The sequence below is a fragment of the Benincasa hispida genome, chromosome 5, assembly GCF_009727055.1.
Source record: "Benincasa hispida cultivar B227 chromosome 5, ASM972705v1, whole genome shotgun sequence".
In the NCBI taxonomy this organism is placed as follows: Eukaryota; Viridiplantae; Streptophyta; class Magnoliopsida; order Cucurbitales; family Cucurbitaceae; genus Benincasa; species Benincasa hispida.
This window is the reverse complement of record NC_052353.1, coordinates 59,188,322-59,205,214: the sequence shown is the minus strand read 5'-3', so window position 1 is coordinate 59,205,214 and position 16,893 is coordinate 59,188,322. Positions and strand designations below refer to the sequence as shown.

The window sequence follows — 16,893 nt, the reverse complement described above, 5'->3', positions numbered from 1 at the left end:
ATAAATGCATTATATTTTTTGTCTTTCTTATCTAATTTCACACGCAATTAAAGTGAAGAAAAATTATGAATATTTTTAGTTAGATGATATAATATTAAATTTATTTTCGCCTATCAGCTTAAATTTTTTTGATCAATCGATAATTTAACATGGTATCAAAAAAAATAATCTAGTAGGTCATTCATATCTACCATTTTATAATATTTCATCTAATTTAAGGTATATATTATGTTAAATATAATGTGTTCCTATCCAAATGCTTCAGATATATACATATTATTTTAACTTACGTGATCTTTCTTCTATTAAGAGACTTCGATTCAACATTCTACAAACTCTTTTTTTCCCTTCTTATTTAATCCCATTTGATTCTAGCTTAATAGATAGGATACCAATTATCATCTTAAAAGTCGATGGTTCGATTCCAATATTTTTAGATTGTTTAATTAAAAGACGCATTAAAAAGTATATATGTTTTTAAAAGTATATTGATCTGAAAGTGGTAGTGAATTTGAGTTATGCATAAAGTATTGATAAAAGAATATACGGATAGGAAGGAATTAAGAATAATTAGATTCCAAAAACATATGGATAGTTATATAATTAATGTAAGGGGAAAAAATAGGGATATCATATCCTAAAGGTACCCACTTAAAAATATGGAACAACAAAATGTTCTCTCATTCTTTAACCAATAATCAGAAGCAAAAAAGAATTATCATGTAAAAGCTTTCTTATTTATATACATCAAAGAATAGAATCACCCTTATATGACATTAATTACATTGAGGAATTCCCCTTTTTCTTTCACTATCTTGGTTTAATGAAAGAATATCCAAAATTTAATGTTGAATTGAGTTTTTTTTTCCTGTACGAAGGAGATGAATTACGAACTTCTAATATTCAGATTGATAATATTATAATTTTTATACCAATTGATTTATTCTCGTTTTTTAAATTTGAGATTTGTATTCAAACATCATACTTAAATAAATAGGGAAAAATTTGTTAGATTAAAACTAAAATTAAACTAAACTTATTTGTTCATAATTTGAAAAATAAGTCTCAGTTTGAGGGTATTTTGATACTAATGAGACTCAAACTGTATATTTTTTTGGGATAAAAATAAAATATAATGTATAACCTAAATATAATGTATTTTGTAAACAAAATTATGATTTTTCTTTTCAAAGTCTACTTTTGGGTTTTGTAAAATTTAAGTTTAGTCGAATAAGAGTTAAATTATAAATTTAGTTTATAAGTTATGAGAATTTATTTTATTTTATTTTATATTTTTTAATACAATGAGTGAAGTATGAAGATTTAAATTTTCTACTCAAAAGATATTAGGTGTTAATTAATGACTAAATTAAAGCCTTTAAAATTGTGGTTTTAAATCAATATCGACTCCAAACTATTAGAGAAGCAAAATTTTTTTACCTAAAAAAATTAAAAATTAAAAATTATAGAAACAAAAATTAAGTTATAATGGAATCATAGAAATCAAATTTAAATTTAATTTTCGTAAGATAGGGCATTAAATTTTATGAAGCATCCAACCACCGTGAATCCGCATATTCGTTTCCGTATTGAAAGCAAATGCTACGTGGCACAATTCTACGCACACTCCTTAAAAATCCTATAAAATTAACTTTTTTTTTTTTTGTTTTGAAAAAGAAAAAAAAAAAATAGTTCAAAAGCCATGTCACCCCGTCACTTGTCACCCGTGTATTGTGTTGACTGCCTTTACCAACAAAAACAATCTTTTCCTTAAAAATTAATATTTTAGTTCACATATCTTTAATAATTTTTAGGTGCTTTCAAAATACTACTACTACTAATAATAATAATTCGTGGGTTAAAATACTATTTTAATTGTAGGTTTGTTCGAATTTTAGTGTCTATATCTTCCATTGTCTAATTTTAGTTGTAATTTTAATATATCTTAAATTTAGTTTATAAAAAATAATTTATATCAAAATTAATTAAATAATAATAATAATTTTCATGGAATAAAATAAAATATGTGAATATGTTCTTAAAATTTACAGTAAAAATATTCTAAATAAAAAAAAAAAAAAAACTAGTATTAAGATTTCTTGAAAGTACATGAATTAAGCTAAAATATTGAAGTATAAGAATTGGATTTAGACAAACTTTAAAGTACGAGAATCAAAATGATATTTTAACCCAATTTTTAGATTTAATCACTACGATAATTTTTTCCTACATTATTATTAGGGCAAAATGTCATTTTAGTTTGCATACGCAATCACTTTTAAAATTAGACCTTCCTAAATGTTTTAGTTTTATAGGCATCATTTTTGTAAATTATGAAAATATATTTACAATATTGTCTTATCTTTTATCGCATAAAAATCCCTATTATTATTATTTAAAAGTTTATATCTTATTTTGATATATGAACTTTGAATAATTTCTATTTTTGTCTCTAAACTCTTAAAAATGTTGGCTTTAGTCCTTGAACTTTTAAAAAGTATTATTTTGGTCCTTGATATAGTAAGATTTCGTTAACTTTTTAACAAAATGACGAGGTTACTTGTATTTTTGGATGACTAGACTATCAAATAAGTTAACTACTAACAAATCTAGAGTTTCAATTTTGAATAAGGTGGCAAAGCATGAGAATTCAAAAGATTTTTAGTTCAAAAATTTGCATGTTGGTTGTTGCCATTTTACTTCACATTCATCTTACTCAATACATCTAGAGCCTAGCCATCCAAAATTATAAGCTTCCTCACATTTTTGTTGAAGAGTTAACATAATTTTAATAGTATGAACTAAAATAAAACTTTTTTACAAGTTTATGGACCAAAACAGAACAAGATTGAAAATTTAAAAACTAAAATATGATTTAAACATTATTTAAATAATAATTAAATTTAAAAGACTAATTTGAAGGTACATCAAAAAGTAAATAATTTAATTTAAAATATTATTATTTTAAATTTACTTTATTTTAAAAAAAATAGAAAATAAAGCAAATAAAAAACGATTTTCGTAAAAGAAAAAGGAAATTGAGAGAAAATAAAAATAGTGGAGGTCGTTATTCGTGGATATATAATTTGTAATAGGAAAAGGAAAAAGAAAATAGGAAAAGGAAAAGGAAAAGGCAAAACGAGAAGGAAGAGGGATTTTGTACTTCTATAAATTAGAAGCTACAAACAAGAGTCTTACTGAAACTCTTTTTTGGTCACTTGGTTCTCTGCTCGTGAAAAAACAAGCAAAAAAAAAAAAAAAAAGGAGCCTTTCGAAGTTCTTCTTCTTCTTCTTCTTGTTCGCTTCTTTCTCGTGTGAAGATCATAAGTTCGTTCTTTCTCTTTCTCTTCTAAGGTGAGGGATTTTTGTCAATTTTATATAGTCGATCATCACGAGTTTTCACTTTTCTTCTTTCTTCTTTCTTTTTCTTTGGTTTAAATGTTTAATTATTTGGTTGCATGGAGTTTTGTATATCTGGCTACTCCTGATTCGTTGTTTTGGGGATTGAATTTGTGAATAAAGGGTAGAACAGCGGAGAAGTAGATGGCATCGGTTAAGAACTTGGAGAAAATGGCCTCGATTGATGCTCAATTGAGGCTTCTTGCACCGAGTAAGGTGTCGGAGGACGATAAGCTGGTGGAATATGATGCTCTGCTGTTGGATCGCTTTCTCGATATTCTTCAGGATTTACATGGGGAGGATCTCAGAGAAACTGTAATATGTTTACTCATTACCTAATTTTGAGTTTATTGATTTTGGTTTTATGCATTTCGATTTCTTGTTGATTGAAATTTTTTATTATGAATGAGTTTATGCATTGATGAGTTTTGGGTATTAAACTCATTGAATGTGATGAGAAACTTGATGAAAAAGGTATTTATTTAGTTATTTATCTTGATCTCGTGGAATAGGTTCAAGAGTGTTATGAATTCGCAGCTGAGTATGAGAGAAAGCGCGACCCTCAGAAATTGGAGGAACTTGGGAATGCTTTGACAAGTTTGGATCCAGGGGATTCTATTGTTGTAGCGAAATCTTTTTCCCATATGCTTAATTTAGCTAATTTAGCTGAGGAAGTTCAGATTGCTTATAGGAGGAGGATAAAGTTAAAGAAAGGTGGCTTTGCTGATGAAGCCAATGCTACAACCGAGTCAGATATTGAAGAAACCTTCAAGAGACTTTTGCAGTTGAATAAGTCCCCTCAAGAAGTATTTGATGCTTTGAAAAACCAGACTGTAGATTTAGTTTTTACAGCCCATCCTACTCAGTCTGTCCGTAGATCTTTGCTTCAAAAGCATGGCAGGTTCGTACCCTTTGTTACTCGATGTTTAGTCATTAGTTGACTTGCTAGAAAGAAAGGATCGTATTTCTAGTTTGTTTTATTTATGTACTTGGCGAGAGAGAACAATTTAAGTCTTTTCAGAACAGGGGACATTGTTTGTTTTTCTAAGCTAGCTCTTGGTTTTATATGATTTTCCAGGATTAGGAATTGCTTAACTCAATTGTATGCAAAAGACATTACTCCTGATGACAAACAGGAACTTGATGAAGCTCTGCAAAGGGAGGTATGTTTTTGTTGTAACTGGGAGATGGTTTTCTTATATTTAGTAGGCATGGGTCAATGTAGAAACTCAACACTTCTGAAAGTATAGGTAGATGATTCCACAAAGAAGTAATTTCTGGCATCTTATTTGTCTCCTCTCATGCAGATTCAAGCTGCATTTCGCACGGATGAAATCCGGCGAACTCCACCAACGCCACAAGACGAAATGAGAGCTGGAATGAGCTACTTTCACGAGACAATCTGGAAAGGTGTACCGAAATTCTTGCGTCGAGTGGATACTGCTTTGAAGAACATAGGAATTGATGAACGTGTTCCTTACAATGCTCCTCTTATTCAGTTTTCATCTTGGATGGGTGGGGATCGTGATGGTATGTCTATCACACCAAAAACTTATATTTAGTCTCCCTTTCGTTAGACCATTCATTATGTAACCATGCATGAACAATCACACCATTTTTTTAAGTTCTCTGCAATTGCTAGATCAAGAACATTTCTCATGTGGATATATGCTGCAGGAAACCCCAGGGTTACACCAGAAGTAACGAGAGATGTCTGCTTATTGGCTAGAATGATGGCTGCGAACTTATATTTTTCCCAGATAGAGGATCTTATGTTTGAGGTATAAGCAAGTAACATTTCAATTAAATTTTACAGTTCCAAGTTTTAGTATGTTGAGTTTCTTTCCCATCATTTTCCACTTACATTCTGTTTTTTTTGTTTTCTATTCTTCTGTTTTTAAGTTATCTATGTGGAGATGTAGTAGTGAGTTACAGAACCGTGCTGAAGAACTTCATAGGTCCTCAAGAAAAGATGCAAAGCACTACATAGGTTTGTTGGATTTTGTTTTAAGATCGAAGTTCAATCATGTACTATGTTTCGGTTTAGACTTCATCTTTTGAAACTTTGAAAAATATGTTTCATACTTGATGAGTTTTATTTCTTAATACTACATAAGATACCAATATGCTAAAAAAGTGACTACATTCTGTAATATTATTTCTTGGCATGGTTTTGATTTGGCTGATATCCAACCTCATGAGTTCACACTTTCTGGGTGCAGAGTTTTGGAAACAAATTCCTCCAAATGAGCCCTACCGTGTTATTCTTGGCGATGTACGAGATAAGTTATACAATACACGTGAACGTGCTCGTCATTTATTAGCCAGTGGAATGTCTGAGATTCCCGAAGATACAACTTTCACCGATGTTGAGCAGGTTTCTCTTTACAATAATTATCTTTAGATTCTATAGTACTCAAGTAGAATGACCTATAAATTTTTTTATTTTGACGATTCAAATAATATAAACAACCACACTACCACAATGAGCAAAAATGCTGATTCAAATTGACATCTGCAATGAGTTTATTTGAACTATGTAGGCCATGTTTGTTAGTTGAAATTTTGCAGGAGCTTTTAACCATAATAAATGTTCTTGACAAATTAAATGCATCATCGCCAAGCTCATTCCCTCAGTAAAACAGTAACATTTGAATGCGAACAAGACCCTAATTGGAATGATTTTTCAAGTGCTTAGAATGGAGTTTTTAAATGTTAAGAAAGTTTTCTAAGTACTTGAAAAGTTTAATAAAATAATTCTAGTGTTTTCTTTTTCTCCCATTTGCTAGGGCTGACATACTTTCTTTTTTCCTATAGTTCCTGGAGCCGCTTGAACTTTGCTACAGGTCACTTTGTGCTTGTGGCGATCGGCCAATTGCTGATGGGAGCCTTCTTGATTTCTTACGGCAAGTTTCTACATTTGGGCTTTCACTTGTCAGACTGGATATCCGGCAAGAATCAGAAAGACATGCCGATGTCATTGATGCTATCACTAATTACCTAGGCATTGGTTCATACAAAGAATGGTCAGAAGAACAAAAGCAAGAATGGCTACTATCTGAACTCAGTGGCAAACGCCCTCTTTTCGGTCCTGATCTTCCAAAGACAGAAGAGATTGCTGATGTTTTGGACACATTTAATGTCATTGCAGAGCTTCCTTCAGATAATTTTGGTGCCTACATTATCTCAATGGCAACAGCACCATCTGATGTGCTTGCTGTTGAGCTCTTACAACGTGAATGTCATGTGAAGAAGCCATTGAGGGTTGTCCCATTATTTGAAAAACTTGCTGATCTCGAGGCTGCTCCTTCTGCAATGGCTCGTCTCTTTTCAATTGATTGGTACAGGAACCGCATTGATGGTAAGCAAGAAGTCATGATTGGATACTCAGATTCAGGGAAGGATGCCGGTCGTCTCTCTGCAGCCTGGCAGCTTTATAAGGCCCAAGAAGAGCTCATCCAAGTGGCAAAACAATATGGAGTTAAGCTCACAATGTTCCATGGCCGAGGAGGAACTGTTGGCAGAGGAGGAGGGCCTACCCACCTTGCTATATTATCTCAACCTCCAGATACAATTCATGGTTCGCTACGTGTCACAGTTCAAGGTGAAGTTATTGAACAATCTTTTGGGGAGGAGCACTTATGCTTTAGAACACTTCAACGTTTTACCGCTGCAACGCTCGAGCATGGCATGAATCCACCTGTTTCTCCAAAGCCCGAATGGCGTGCTCTCTTGGATGCAATGGCAGTTGTTGCTACAGAGAAATACCGCTCCATAGTTTTCCAGGAACCCCGTTTTGTTGAATACTTCCGCCTGGTAAGTGTTCTTAGCCATCAATTGATTAATGGATTTATGAGGTGCAGCAGGATGAGTAGCAATTATCCATGACTATATTAGATTACAATAATCATAATCGTTCCTCTGATAGTTCAAGAATGGATGCTCTTAGTCCATTCACTCACTTTCCCATGATTCTTGTTTAAAAATTAACCATTTTTCATTTCTTTAAATTTGCAGGCAACCCCAGAGTTAGAATATGGTCGAATGAATATCGGAAGTCGTCCATCAAAGAGGAAGCCAAGTGGAGGAATTGAATCACTGCGTGCAATTCCGTGGATTTTTGCTTGGACGCAGACAAGGTTCCATCTACCAGTTTGGCTTGGCTTTGGAGCGGCATTTAAATATGCCATTGAGAAGGATGTGAAGAATCTTCACATGCTACAAGAGATGTACAGTCAATGGCCTTTCTTTAGAGTCACAATTGACTTAGTTGAAATGGTGTTTGCCAAAGGAGACCCCGGCATTGCTGCTCTGTATGACAAGCTTCTTGTTTCCGAAGATCTATGGTCGTTCGGAGAGCGATTGAGAGCTAACTATGAAGAAACTAAAAACCTTCTCCTTCAGGTATACATATGCTTTCTTTTAACATAATATCCAGACACTAAAGAAGCTTTTGCAAGGCAATCAGGCAGTTTGTTGTTAAATTTTCAGGTAGCTAAACACAAGGATCTTCTTGAAGGAGACCCTTACTTGAGGCAGCGACTCCGTCTTCGTGATTCTTACATAACCACCCTTAACGTTTGCCAAGCGTACACATTGAAGAGAATCCGTGATCCTAACTACAACGTGAAAGTTAGGCCTCACTTGTCAAAGGAATACCTTGAATCAAGCAAATCTGCTGCAGAACTTGTGAAGCTCAATCCTCAAAGCGAGTACGCCCCTGGTTTGGAAGACACCCTGATTTTGACGATGAAGGGTATTGCTGCTGGTATGCAGAACACAGGTTAAGAAGAGGCCATCTCGTGTCGGTGTGACGTCTACGCTCGTTTTCCTCCATATACATGCATGTATATTGGTCGTGCTGCTGTGCTCTGAGGGCACCCTCTAATCAGTCTCTTTGTAGTAACTTATGTAATAAGGACTTTCGAGTTTATAATAGTTGGAAATGCATCAAGTATCAATCTTTTTCCTCATGTAATATGTGTTTTAACTCTTCCTTTCCATAAATAATCTATTTCCATTGCCAGTTTCAAGTTTTTATTTTTTGCAAGTACAAAACTACAAATGAAATAAGAGATGAAAAAAGCAACTTAAAAAGGGGTCAATGAATGGCGGCGGTGATAGCGCCAATGATCCACAGAGATAATCATCAATCAATACATAAAACTATGAACGAAACCTTGTCGATGCTTGCGGAGGATCTCATTTGCATCTCATTGCCCTACCATACCGACACTATCGCTAACATAATAACCTCTATTTACAATGCTGACATAGGTGAAAAAGGTCAAGTGACTTGAAACACTTTTGAGTCGATTGAAAATTAATTATTTCTGTTTTGAAAGTAACTTCCAAAAGTGCATCTATTGTTTATCTGTCTTCAAACTCAATAATAATCCTCATCTTTTAAGTGAAAAAGTGTCAAATTTACGAATTTATGAACATTTAGACTAGGTTTGATTTATCCATCCTCAAATTCAATATCTCATAACCATTATTTTGAGTAAATGATTATCAAAATTTGAGTTTCTTAATTGTAAGATAAAATTGTGTTGATTGTATGAGGTTACTCAATCATCACCCTTATGTAAAAGAAATAAAAATTTACAGCTGACTTTTCAAGTGAAACTATAATCAATGTTTGAAAGAATTGACATGCCATATTATATTAATTTCAATCAATTATAATAGTCAAATAATAGAAATGGGAATTTATTTTTTTCTAGAGAAAAAATGTAAAGACAAAGAATGGCAACATGATCCACTAATGGCGCTGTTCCATGTTCATCCATTTGCCCATGTTATACTCCAGCTTCAACATACCTTCGAAAAATACAATAATATGATCAATAAATTTATGATATGCATTAAGTCAACCCATTGTTCTTTAAAGATTGAGTAGGTTCGATCATAAGCTACAAATTAAAATATGAAAATAATAATGCAAGAATTTTAACATTGAAATAACTTAAACAATTTGAAGGGGACAATCTTATTGGAAACTTGAATATTTTGTAATGACTTACAAAATTAGATAGGTTGCAAATATAGCAATCAAGCATAAAGTATTTGGATATATAAAGAAATTGTAAATATAGTAAAATTTAGACTTTGCTTTTGAAATTGATCAATAATAGATTATACCATTGCGAAGAAAAATATAATCTAAAAGCGTGAGAATAAAAAAAATGTAAAAAGAGAAATAAGGTTGGTTCACTCTAGCAAAATGTTATGAAAACTTATTTTAAAAATTTTGGTCAAAATCTTAATTTTTTGGACTACTTTCAAAATGCTTTGAAAACTTCAATTAATTTTCACTCTATTTCTAAATTGAACACCACATTAAATCTCTCCCTTTAAGGAACTATAGAAAAATAAAAAAGTCGGTGCCTTGAATTTATAAACTTAGAAAATAAAAAGATAAATAAATTATGTGCATACTAAATAAACAAAATTACCTATATATAGACTCAAGTTTTGGTTCTGTTTCCTCACAAAATTTTCTCAACTTTCAAAGACGTATTTGACATTTTAGAGTTCATTTTCTTTCATTTTTCCCTTCAAAAAACAACCCAAAATATGACGGTATGCAAGTTTGGATCTCTTTTTCTTAGCAATTCTTTTGGCTTTTTTTCCCTTATGTTTTTAAGTTAGTTTGATAATATATCTTTTTTCTCTTCGTAGTCTAACCATGTCGATTTCTTCAGACTTTGGAGCTTCGAGTCCATATGGATTGTCCCGGTTGCGAAAGTAAAGTTCGAAGTTCACTCCAAAATTTAAAAGGTAAAACTTCGTTTGATAAGTCTTTTGTTTTGTTATCTATTTTCTATCAATGTTTTCACAAATGTCAAGTCGCGTTTTAAAATTTAAAAAAATAGATTTTGAAATTTGATTAAAAATTCAAATGTTTCATTGAAAGATGAGCGATTTAATCTCTGAAAATAGAGAGTGCATGTCAATTATCGTTGAGCTAAGTTTATTTTGACAATCCAAACTCAATTTCGATTGTAAAAAAAAAATTACATTTAAAAATGTAAAACCAAACATTAAATTATTTTTTTACTTTGCATTCCATTGTTTATCCTTTCGCTGTCTCATGTATTGTATCTTTATTTAGTGTAACTATGTATTTTAAAATTTAAAATCAAAATATGAATACAAGGTAAACATAATAATGTTAGTTTTAGAATTTATATTGTCTATATCATAAAATCTAAAAATAATTTGGATAAATACCAATTTATATTCCTAAACTTCGGAATTGTATCAATTAAAACCCTGAACTTCATAAGTGTATCAATTTACATATTCCTCTAAATTTTATTTGACCAATGTAGTGTGAACTTATAGTTCAAGTCAATTAAAATCATAAATTTTCATAAGTGAATCAACTTAGACTTTTCGTTACAATTACTTTTAAAAATTATATATGCATTAATTCTCAAATGTGTGTAGACTTATTCATACATCAATTTTATGAAATAGATGATTAGAATAAATGTATCATTTTTACGAAGAGTCTAAATTAATTTATTTGTTAAAATTTAGAAGTTAAATTGATAATTTCATGTTAGGTTTTTCGAGATTGTAAACCAAACATGCTAACCGATAACCGATTATAACTTTGCTATTGTCGAACATAGGTGTGGACAGCGTTGAAATCGACATGTCGTTACAGAAAGTGACGGTGATCGGGTGGGCGGAGCAAAAGAAGGTACTGAAAGCGGTTCGAAAACACGGTCGTCGAGCGGAGCTGTGGCAGTTACCCTACAACCCGGACCACGATAACTGCAGTGATCCCTATCCTCAACATCAACTAAATGGGCCCATTCAAAATTTTTATGGGCCTCAGCCCAATTCCACTTACAACTATTACAAACATGGGTACGATAGTCACGATCAGGCCCATCATCTTAACTACTCCACACATTCCAACATCTTCGGCCGCCAGACTGGCTCCATGTTTAGTGACGAAAATGTCAACAATTGCTCTATTATGTGATGCATTTTTCATTCGGGTAATGGTAATTTATACCTTTAAACTTTACGAGTTGTTTTAATTTGAACTTAATACTAACGGTTATATTAATTTTTAAATATTGAACTTTTGTGAGTGTTTCGATTTATATCTATTATATTGTGTTCCGAAAATCTTTATGTGAAACTTATCTTTGTAACAATTAAACCCTTAAAATTTCATAAATGAAACAATTTAGACTTTTTAGACTACACTTACTCCAACGGAAACTTAATCCATTATTGGGAAAGTAAAAAGTGGACCCCAGTTGATTATGTTTATTATTGTTTATAATCGTAATAAACTGTGAGACTCGCCTCCAAATATGTAATCAAAACATGTAATATAATTGAGCAACTGAGATGTTCAATCTAATTGTGCTTAAAATTATATGGGACCCACTATCTTTATCATTATTGTTACAAATATTGTTATGGTAACACTATAAAAATTATGAATCTGACACATTATTGTTACATTTACCTTAACTGTTACCGTTACCGTTAGGGTCAAGCAAACGGAAACAATAAGATAATAGTAAAATGTGACATATTCATAATTCTAAGTAAACATGATAAAAAACAATCCAATTATGTTTGCGATTCAGGGCCATTATGATTTATCCACAAATGAAATCTTGATTTGATTACACCAATTTTCGTTATGGATTAGTAAACGTGACCTTGGTTAGAATTTATGTTTGGGAGACTTAGATGCCAAACTTATCATTTAACAATTAAACCCCTAAGTTTTCATAAATGAATCAATTTAGATCTTAATTACAATTTTCATAAATGCATTTACTTTAATCGTCCATTTCATAAATTTGACATTTTTGAAGAATTTGAAAATTAATGCATGGATACTTAAGTCTAAATTTATTGACTTATGAAAATGTAAGAGTTTTAATTGACTCAAGTTATAAGTTTTACACAACATTAGTCGAACGGAATCTAAAGAATTATATAAATTGATATAATTACAAAAAAATTTAAGATTTAAATCGATAGAATGATATTTCATTTTTCTTTTAATTTTATACTTAAGGATCTTAATCCTTTCTTTTTGTTTTCTAGATTACTTCTATCATTGATATTAATAATCTAGTATGCACTTCAATTTTCAAAGTTTAGGGCATATTGATGGACCAAGAAGCCCATAGGGAATGGATAAAAATATATTATCTTTAAAGAATGTGGAATGAAGGAATTGGTGTAATAAAATTTAAGGTCAAGTGTCAATATTATGCTATAGCTGATGGCTCTTCCAAATAATCCCTCCATTGTCTTGTAGTGTTTGATAAATGGGTATGAGTTGAGTTGAGTTGGGTGGTATTTATTATCCATGTTTGTTAAGCCCATAAAGAAAACCTATAGGTTATTAAAACCCTTTTTTACCCACTCAAAACTCTCATTTTTTATCCCTCAAAACTAGGACCTTTTATATTAATATGGTTGTTTTCAAAACTTATTATATTAGAGAAATATTAGACCTTATATTAGAGAAATATTGTTGTTTTGCTAGAAGTCGAGGGTTGGATTGGATTAATGTAGAGGTCGAACGTTGAGAACTCTACAAACAAAGAAAAGCTTGGAAACAATATATATATTAAGGTTGTCGTAGGTTGAAGTTTCGACATACATAACTTGACAAACAAAGAAAAACTTGGAAACAATATGTATAAAGGGTTGTACATAAGTCAAAACTTCAACCCTGGACAAGTGAAATCTCGCTAATTTTGTGATGAGGATCTCGCTCTAGAAGTAAATCTCGCTAATTTTGTGATGAGCATCTTGGAAGGAAATCTCGCTGAATCTCGCTAATTTTGTAATGAGGATCTCGCTCTAGAAGGAAATCTTATTAAGAAATGTGGGCTCAATCTCGTTAATTTTGTGATAAGGATCTCGCTCTAGAAGGAAATCTCGCTAGAAATGTGGGTTGAATCTCGCTAATTTTGTGATGAGGTTTTCGCTAGACATGTGGGCTGAATGTCGCTAATTTTGTGATGAGAATCTCGCTCTAGAAGGAAATCTCGTTAGAAATGTGGGCTGAATCTCACTAATTTTGTGATGAAGATCTCGCTAGAAATGTGGGCTGAATCTCGCTAATTTTGTGATCTCCCTTTAGAAGGAAATCTCGCTAGAAATGAAGATCTCGCTCATGAAGATCCTGAGCAAGATCCTCATTTTTTTTTTATGAAAATATGTTATTTCTATTTACTTGACTTTACTACCAACGTGACTTCTACTTACTTTCAACTAACACTCAAATTAATTTCACTCTTTAATTAATGAGGTTAAATTAATTTCACTCTTTAATAAATGCACCCAACTCTCTCCAACAACCACTTCTTTCTCCCTCTTCTATTTATAGATGACTTTCCACTCATACGTTTTATATTTCTACTATCTTTCTCCACTATATTTCCACTGTCTTTTTCCACGTTTAATATTTCCACTGTCTTTCTCCACTAAAAAAGGTATGCTTTTGTTGATTACTCTTTAGTTCAATTTATTTTTTTTATTGGTTACTCCTTGGTTCAATTTATTTTATTTTATTTCTAATATAACTATCATTATTTTGTGTTTCTTGTGGGGTCCAAACTAATTGCACAAATCATTCCTAATTAGTTTGAGAAGGTTTGTTATTTTGAGGTTCAAAGTATTTCTTTGTTTAGGACTTATTTTTTTTTTTTTTTTTATGGAAATATGTTATTTGTTAATTGTTGGTCACATTTTCTTGGGAATACTAGTTCACAAATTTTTTTATTAATGGTTGGTGACATGATATTTTTAATCTGATACTTCTCAAATTTTTTATGAATTATGAGTGAAATAGTACTGTTATGTAATTTTTTTTTATCTAATAATTCGTTCATTTCAATGGGTGAAAAACAATGAGAATCTCGCTCATGAGGAGGATCTCGCTCTTCCTCCTCATGAGCGAGATCCTCATTGTTTTTCACCTCCTCTGATACTTCTCAAATTTTTTATGAATTATGGGTGAAATAGTACTATTATATACTTTTTTTTAATCTAATAATAAGTTCATTTCAATGGGTGAAAAACAATGAGGATCTCGCTCATGAGGAGGATCTCGTTCATGAGGGAGATTTCGCTCATTCCTCCTCATGAGCGAGATCCTCATTGTTTTTCATCTCCTCTAATACTTATCAAATATTTGATGAATTATGGGTGAAATAGTACTGTTATGTAATTTTATTTATCTAATAATACGTTCATTCAATGGGTGAAAAACAATGAGGATCTCGCTCATGAGCAAGATCTCGCTTACATAGCAGTACTATTTCACCTATAATTCATAAAAAATTTGATAAGTATCAGAGGAGGTGAAAAAAAATGAGGATCTCGTTCATGAGGAGGATTTCGCTAATGAGGATCTCGCTCATGTTTTTCACCTCCTCTAATACTTCTCAAATTTTTTATGAATTATGGGTGAAATAATACTGTTATGTAATTTTTTTTTTTTATCTAGTAATACGTTCATTTCAATTCTTTTTTTTTTTCCAACTTCAATAAGATCATATTCTATACATTTTGGTGTGTTATTATCAAGTATTTTCAGGAATAATTTTAGTATGTCTTACTATCGTTTCACAATCAAAATTTGTTTTTTTTAAAAAAAATTATGTAATTGTAATGAAACGATGATATTAATATTATAACCAATGTTTAATTTCTGAAAAATATAGTTTCTAATCAGTGACATAAGAATTAAAAAAATATTGCATATCAATATTCATACAATCGGTTCACCAAGTTTTGAAAATATGGAAAAATGCATATTTTTTTTCTATATACATTTTAACACATCTCTCGGTGAAAATTTATTGTCCTAGGAACTAGGATTATGACAAGTTTAGATTATTATAGGTACATTGGGCCTTTAAAAAAAAAAAAAACCCCACTAAGCCCTTAAAAAGACTTAACTAAAATATCCTCAACCCTATCCTTAGGAAAAAAACCCACGAAGCCCTTGAAAACATGTTTTTAGATTATTATAGGTATATTGGGAAATAACACCATAAATCTAAACTATAACCCAATATGCCCAATACCGACGCTTGACCTCGTTTGCTATTATTTCTTAATCTTGAAACATAATCCGCCAAATACCTTACCCTTTCAGGAACAACTTGTGTATCCCTTTCCCTATAAAGATGGATACTGTTGAAGACCTCTTTTCGATCATGAGAATTATTTCTCACTCTTAAATACAGTTGATCATAACACTAACCACGTTATTGAACAACTACCAAAGGATAGAGAGACAACCGACATATGCTAGGTACTGCATTAGGCAGTTGACCTTCTTTCGCCTAATTTATGAGAGTGACTTGGCATGTCGTGAAAGCACTCGAATGGATAGACATACCTTTACGATTCTATGTAATATGCTATGGTCGACTGATTGTTTGGAACCAACAAGATGTATGGACGTCGAAGAGATGGTTGTGATATTCCTACACATTCTTGCACACGATGTCAAGAATCGAGTGGTACGCAGAAACTTTTCGAGGTATAGTGAGACAGTTTCGAGATATTTCAACGCAGTTCTTAGGGCAGTCTTACAACTTCACACTGTTTTGTTAAGAAAACCAGAACCGATTACAAATACATGCACCGATGGAAGATGGAAGTGGTTTCAGGTACAAAAATTACTCAGTTTTTTATATGAATACGTCATAAATATGCATGCAACAATAGATTTTTTTTTTTAATTCATTCTGATCACTTGAGAGAAACAGAATTGTCTAGGTGCGCTAGACGGCACATACATTAAAGTGAATGTTAGTGTCGTCGATCAACCTCGATATAGGACGAGAAAGGGAGAGATTGCCACAAACGTTCTTGCGGTGTGTGATCAAAATGGGGAGTTCGTCTTCGTTTTTCCAGGGTGAGAAGGGTCTGCAGTCGATTCAAGGGTTCTTAAGGATGCGTTTTTGCGACCGTACGGATTGAGGGTTCCAAAGGGTATTATAATAATCGTATACGTTATTTAAACATGCGTACATGCCACAACACATGTGCATGACATTTCGAAACGTGTACAGGATACTATTACCTATGTGATGCTGGATACCCCAACACTGAAGGATTCTTGGCACCGTACAGAGAGGAACGATACCATCTCTCCGATTAGCGTGGAGCAGGAAACGCACCGACAACTGCAAGAGAATTTTTCAACATGAAACATTCTTTAGAAAGGAACGTTATCGAGCAAGCGTTTGGGTTGCTAAATGGGCGGTGGGCTATTCTTAGGGGAAAATCATTCTACCCAATACAAGTCCAATGTCGAACAATAACTGCATGTTGCCTTAATCACAACTTGATCACAAGAGAGATGGGAATCGGTGCAATGCTTGACGTGCCCGATGAGGAGAATTTTGCATCAGTTGGTCTTGATGAGGATCATATTGAATTTGTTGAATTATCAGAGGAATGAACCAAGTTCAG

At 32.1% G+C, this 16,893-nt stretch overlaps 2 protein-coding genes across 2 annotated transcripts; both read left to right on the top strand.

Annotated features, from left to right (window-relative positions):
• The first annotated feature begins 3,189 nt into the window (after positions 1 to 3,189).
• LOC120077815 (phosphoenolpyruvate carboxylase 2) lies at positions 3,190 to 8,433 on the top strand. Its single transcript, XM_039031877.1, has 11 exons — positions 3,190 to 3,354; positions 3,523 to 3,714; positions 3,912 to 4,300; positions 4,478 to 4,562; positions 4,707 to 4,929; positions 5,077 to 5,180; positions 5,302 to 5,389; positions 5,622 to 5,776; positions 6,217 to 7,215; positions 7,417 to 7,803; positions 7,891 to 8,433. Exons 2-11 carry the CDS (start codon positions 3,544 to 3,546, stop codon positions 8,185 to 8,187), a joined length of 2,898 nt encoding a protein of 965 aa, XP_038887805.1. The 5' UTR covers positions 3,190 to 3,354; positions 3,523 to 3,543; the 3' UTR covers positions 8,188 to 8,433.
• A 1,545-nt stretch (positions 8,434 to 9,978) lies between these two features.
• On the top strand, positions 9,979 to 11,401 carry LOC120077426 (heavy metal-associated isoprenylated plant protein 28). The gene is made up of 3 exons (XM_039031307.1): positions 9,979 to 9,984; positions 10,107 to 10,182; positions 11,043 to 11,401. Exons 1-3 carry the CDS (start codon positions 9,979 to 9,981, stop codon positions 11,399 to 11,401), a joined length of 441 nt encoding a protein of 146 aa, XP_038887235.1.
• Positions 11,402 to 16,893: the final 5,492 nt, after the last annotated feature.

Excerpts from the sequence above, each read along its gene's own strand:
- LOC120077815 (XM_039031877.1), top strand. The coding sequence starts at position 3,544 with ATGGCATCGGTTAAGAACTTGGAGAAAATGGCCTCGATTGATGCTCAA. Across the intron at positions 4,930-5,076 it reads GATGGGTGGGGATCGTGATG|GAAACCCCAGGGTTACACCA; the intron begins GTATGTCTATCA and ends TATATGCTGCAG. Across the intron at positions 7,804-7,890 it reads CTAAAAACCTTCTCCTTCAG|GTAGCTAAACACAAGGATCT; the intron begins GTATACATATGC and ends TTAAATTTTCAG.
- LOC120077426 (XM_039031307.1), top strand. Across the intron at positions 10,183-11,042 it reads TTCACTCCAAAATTTAAAAG|GTGTGGACAGCGTTGAAATC; the intron begins GTAAAACTTCGT and ends TGTCGAACATAG.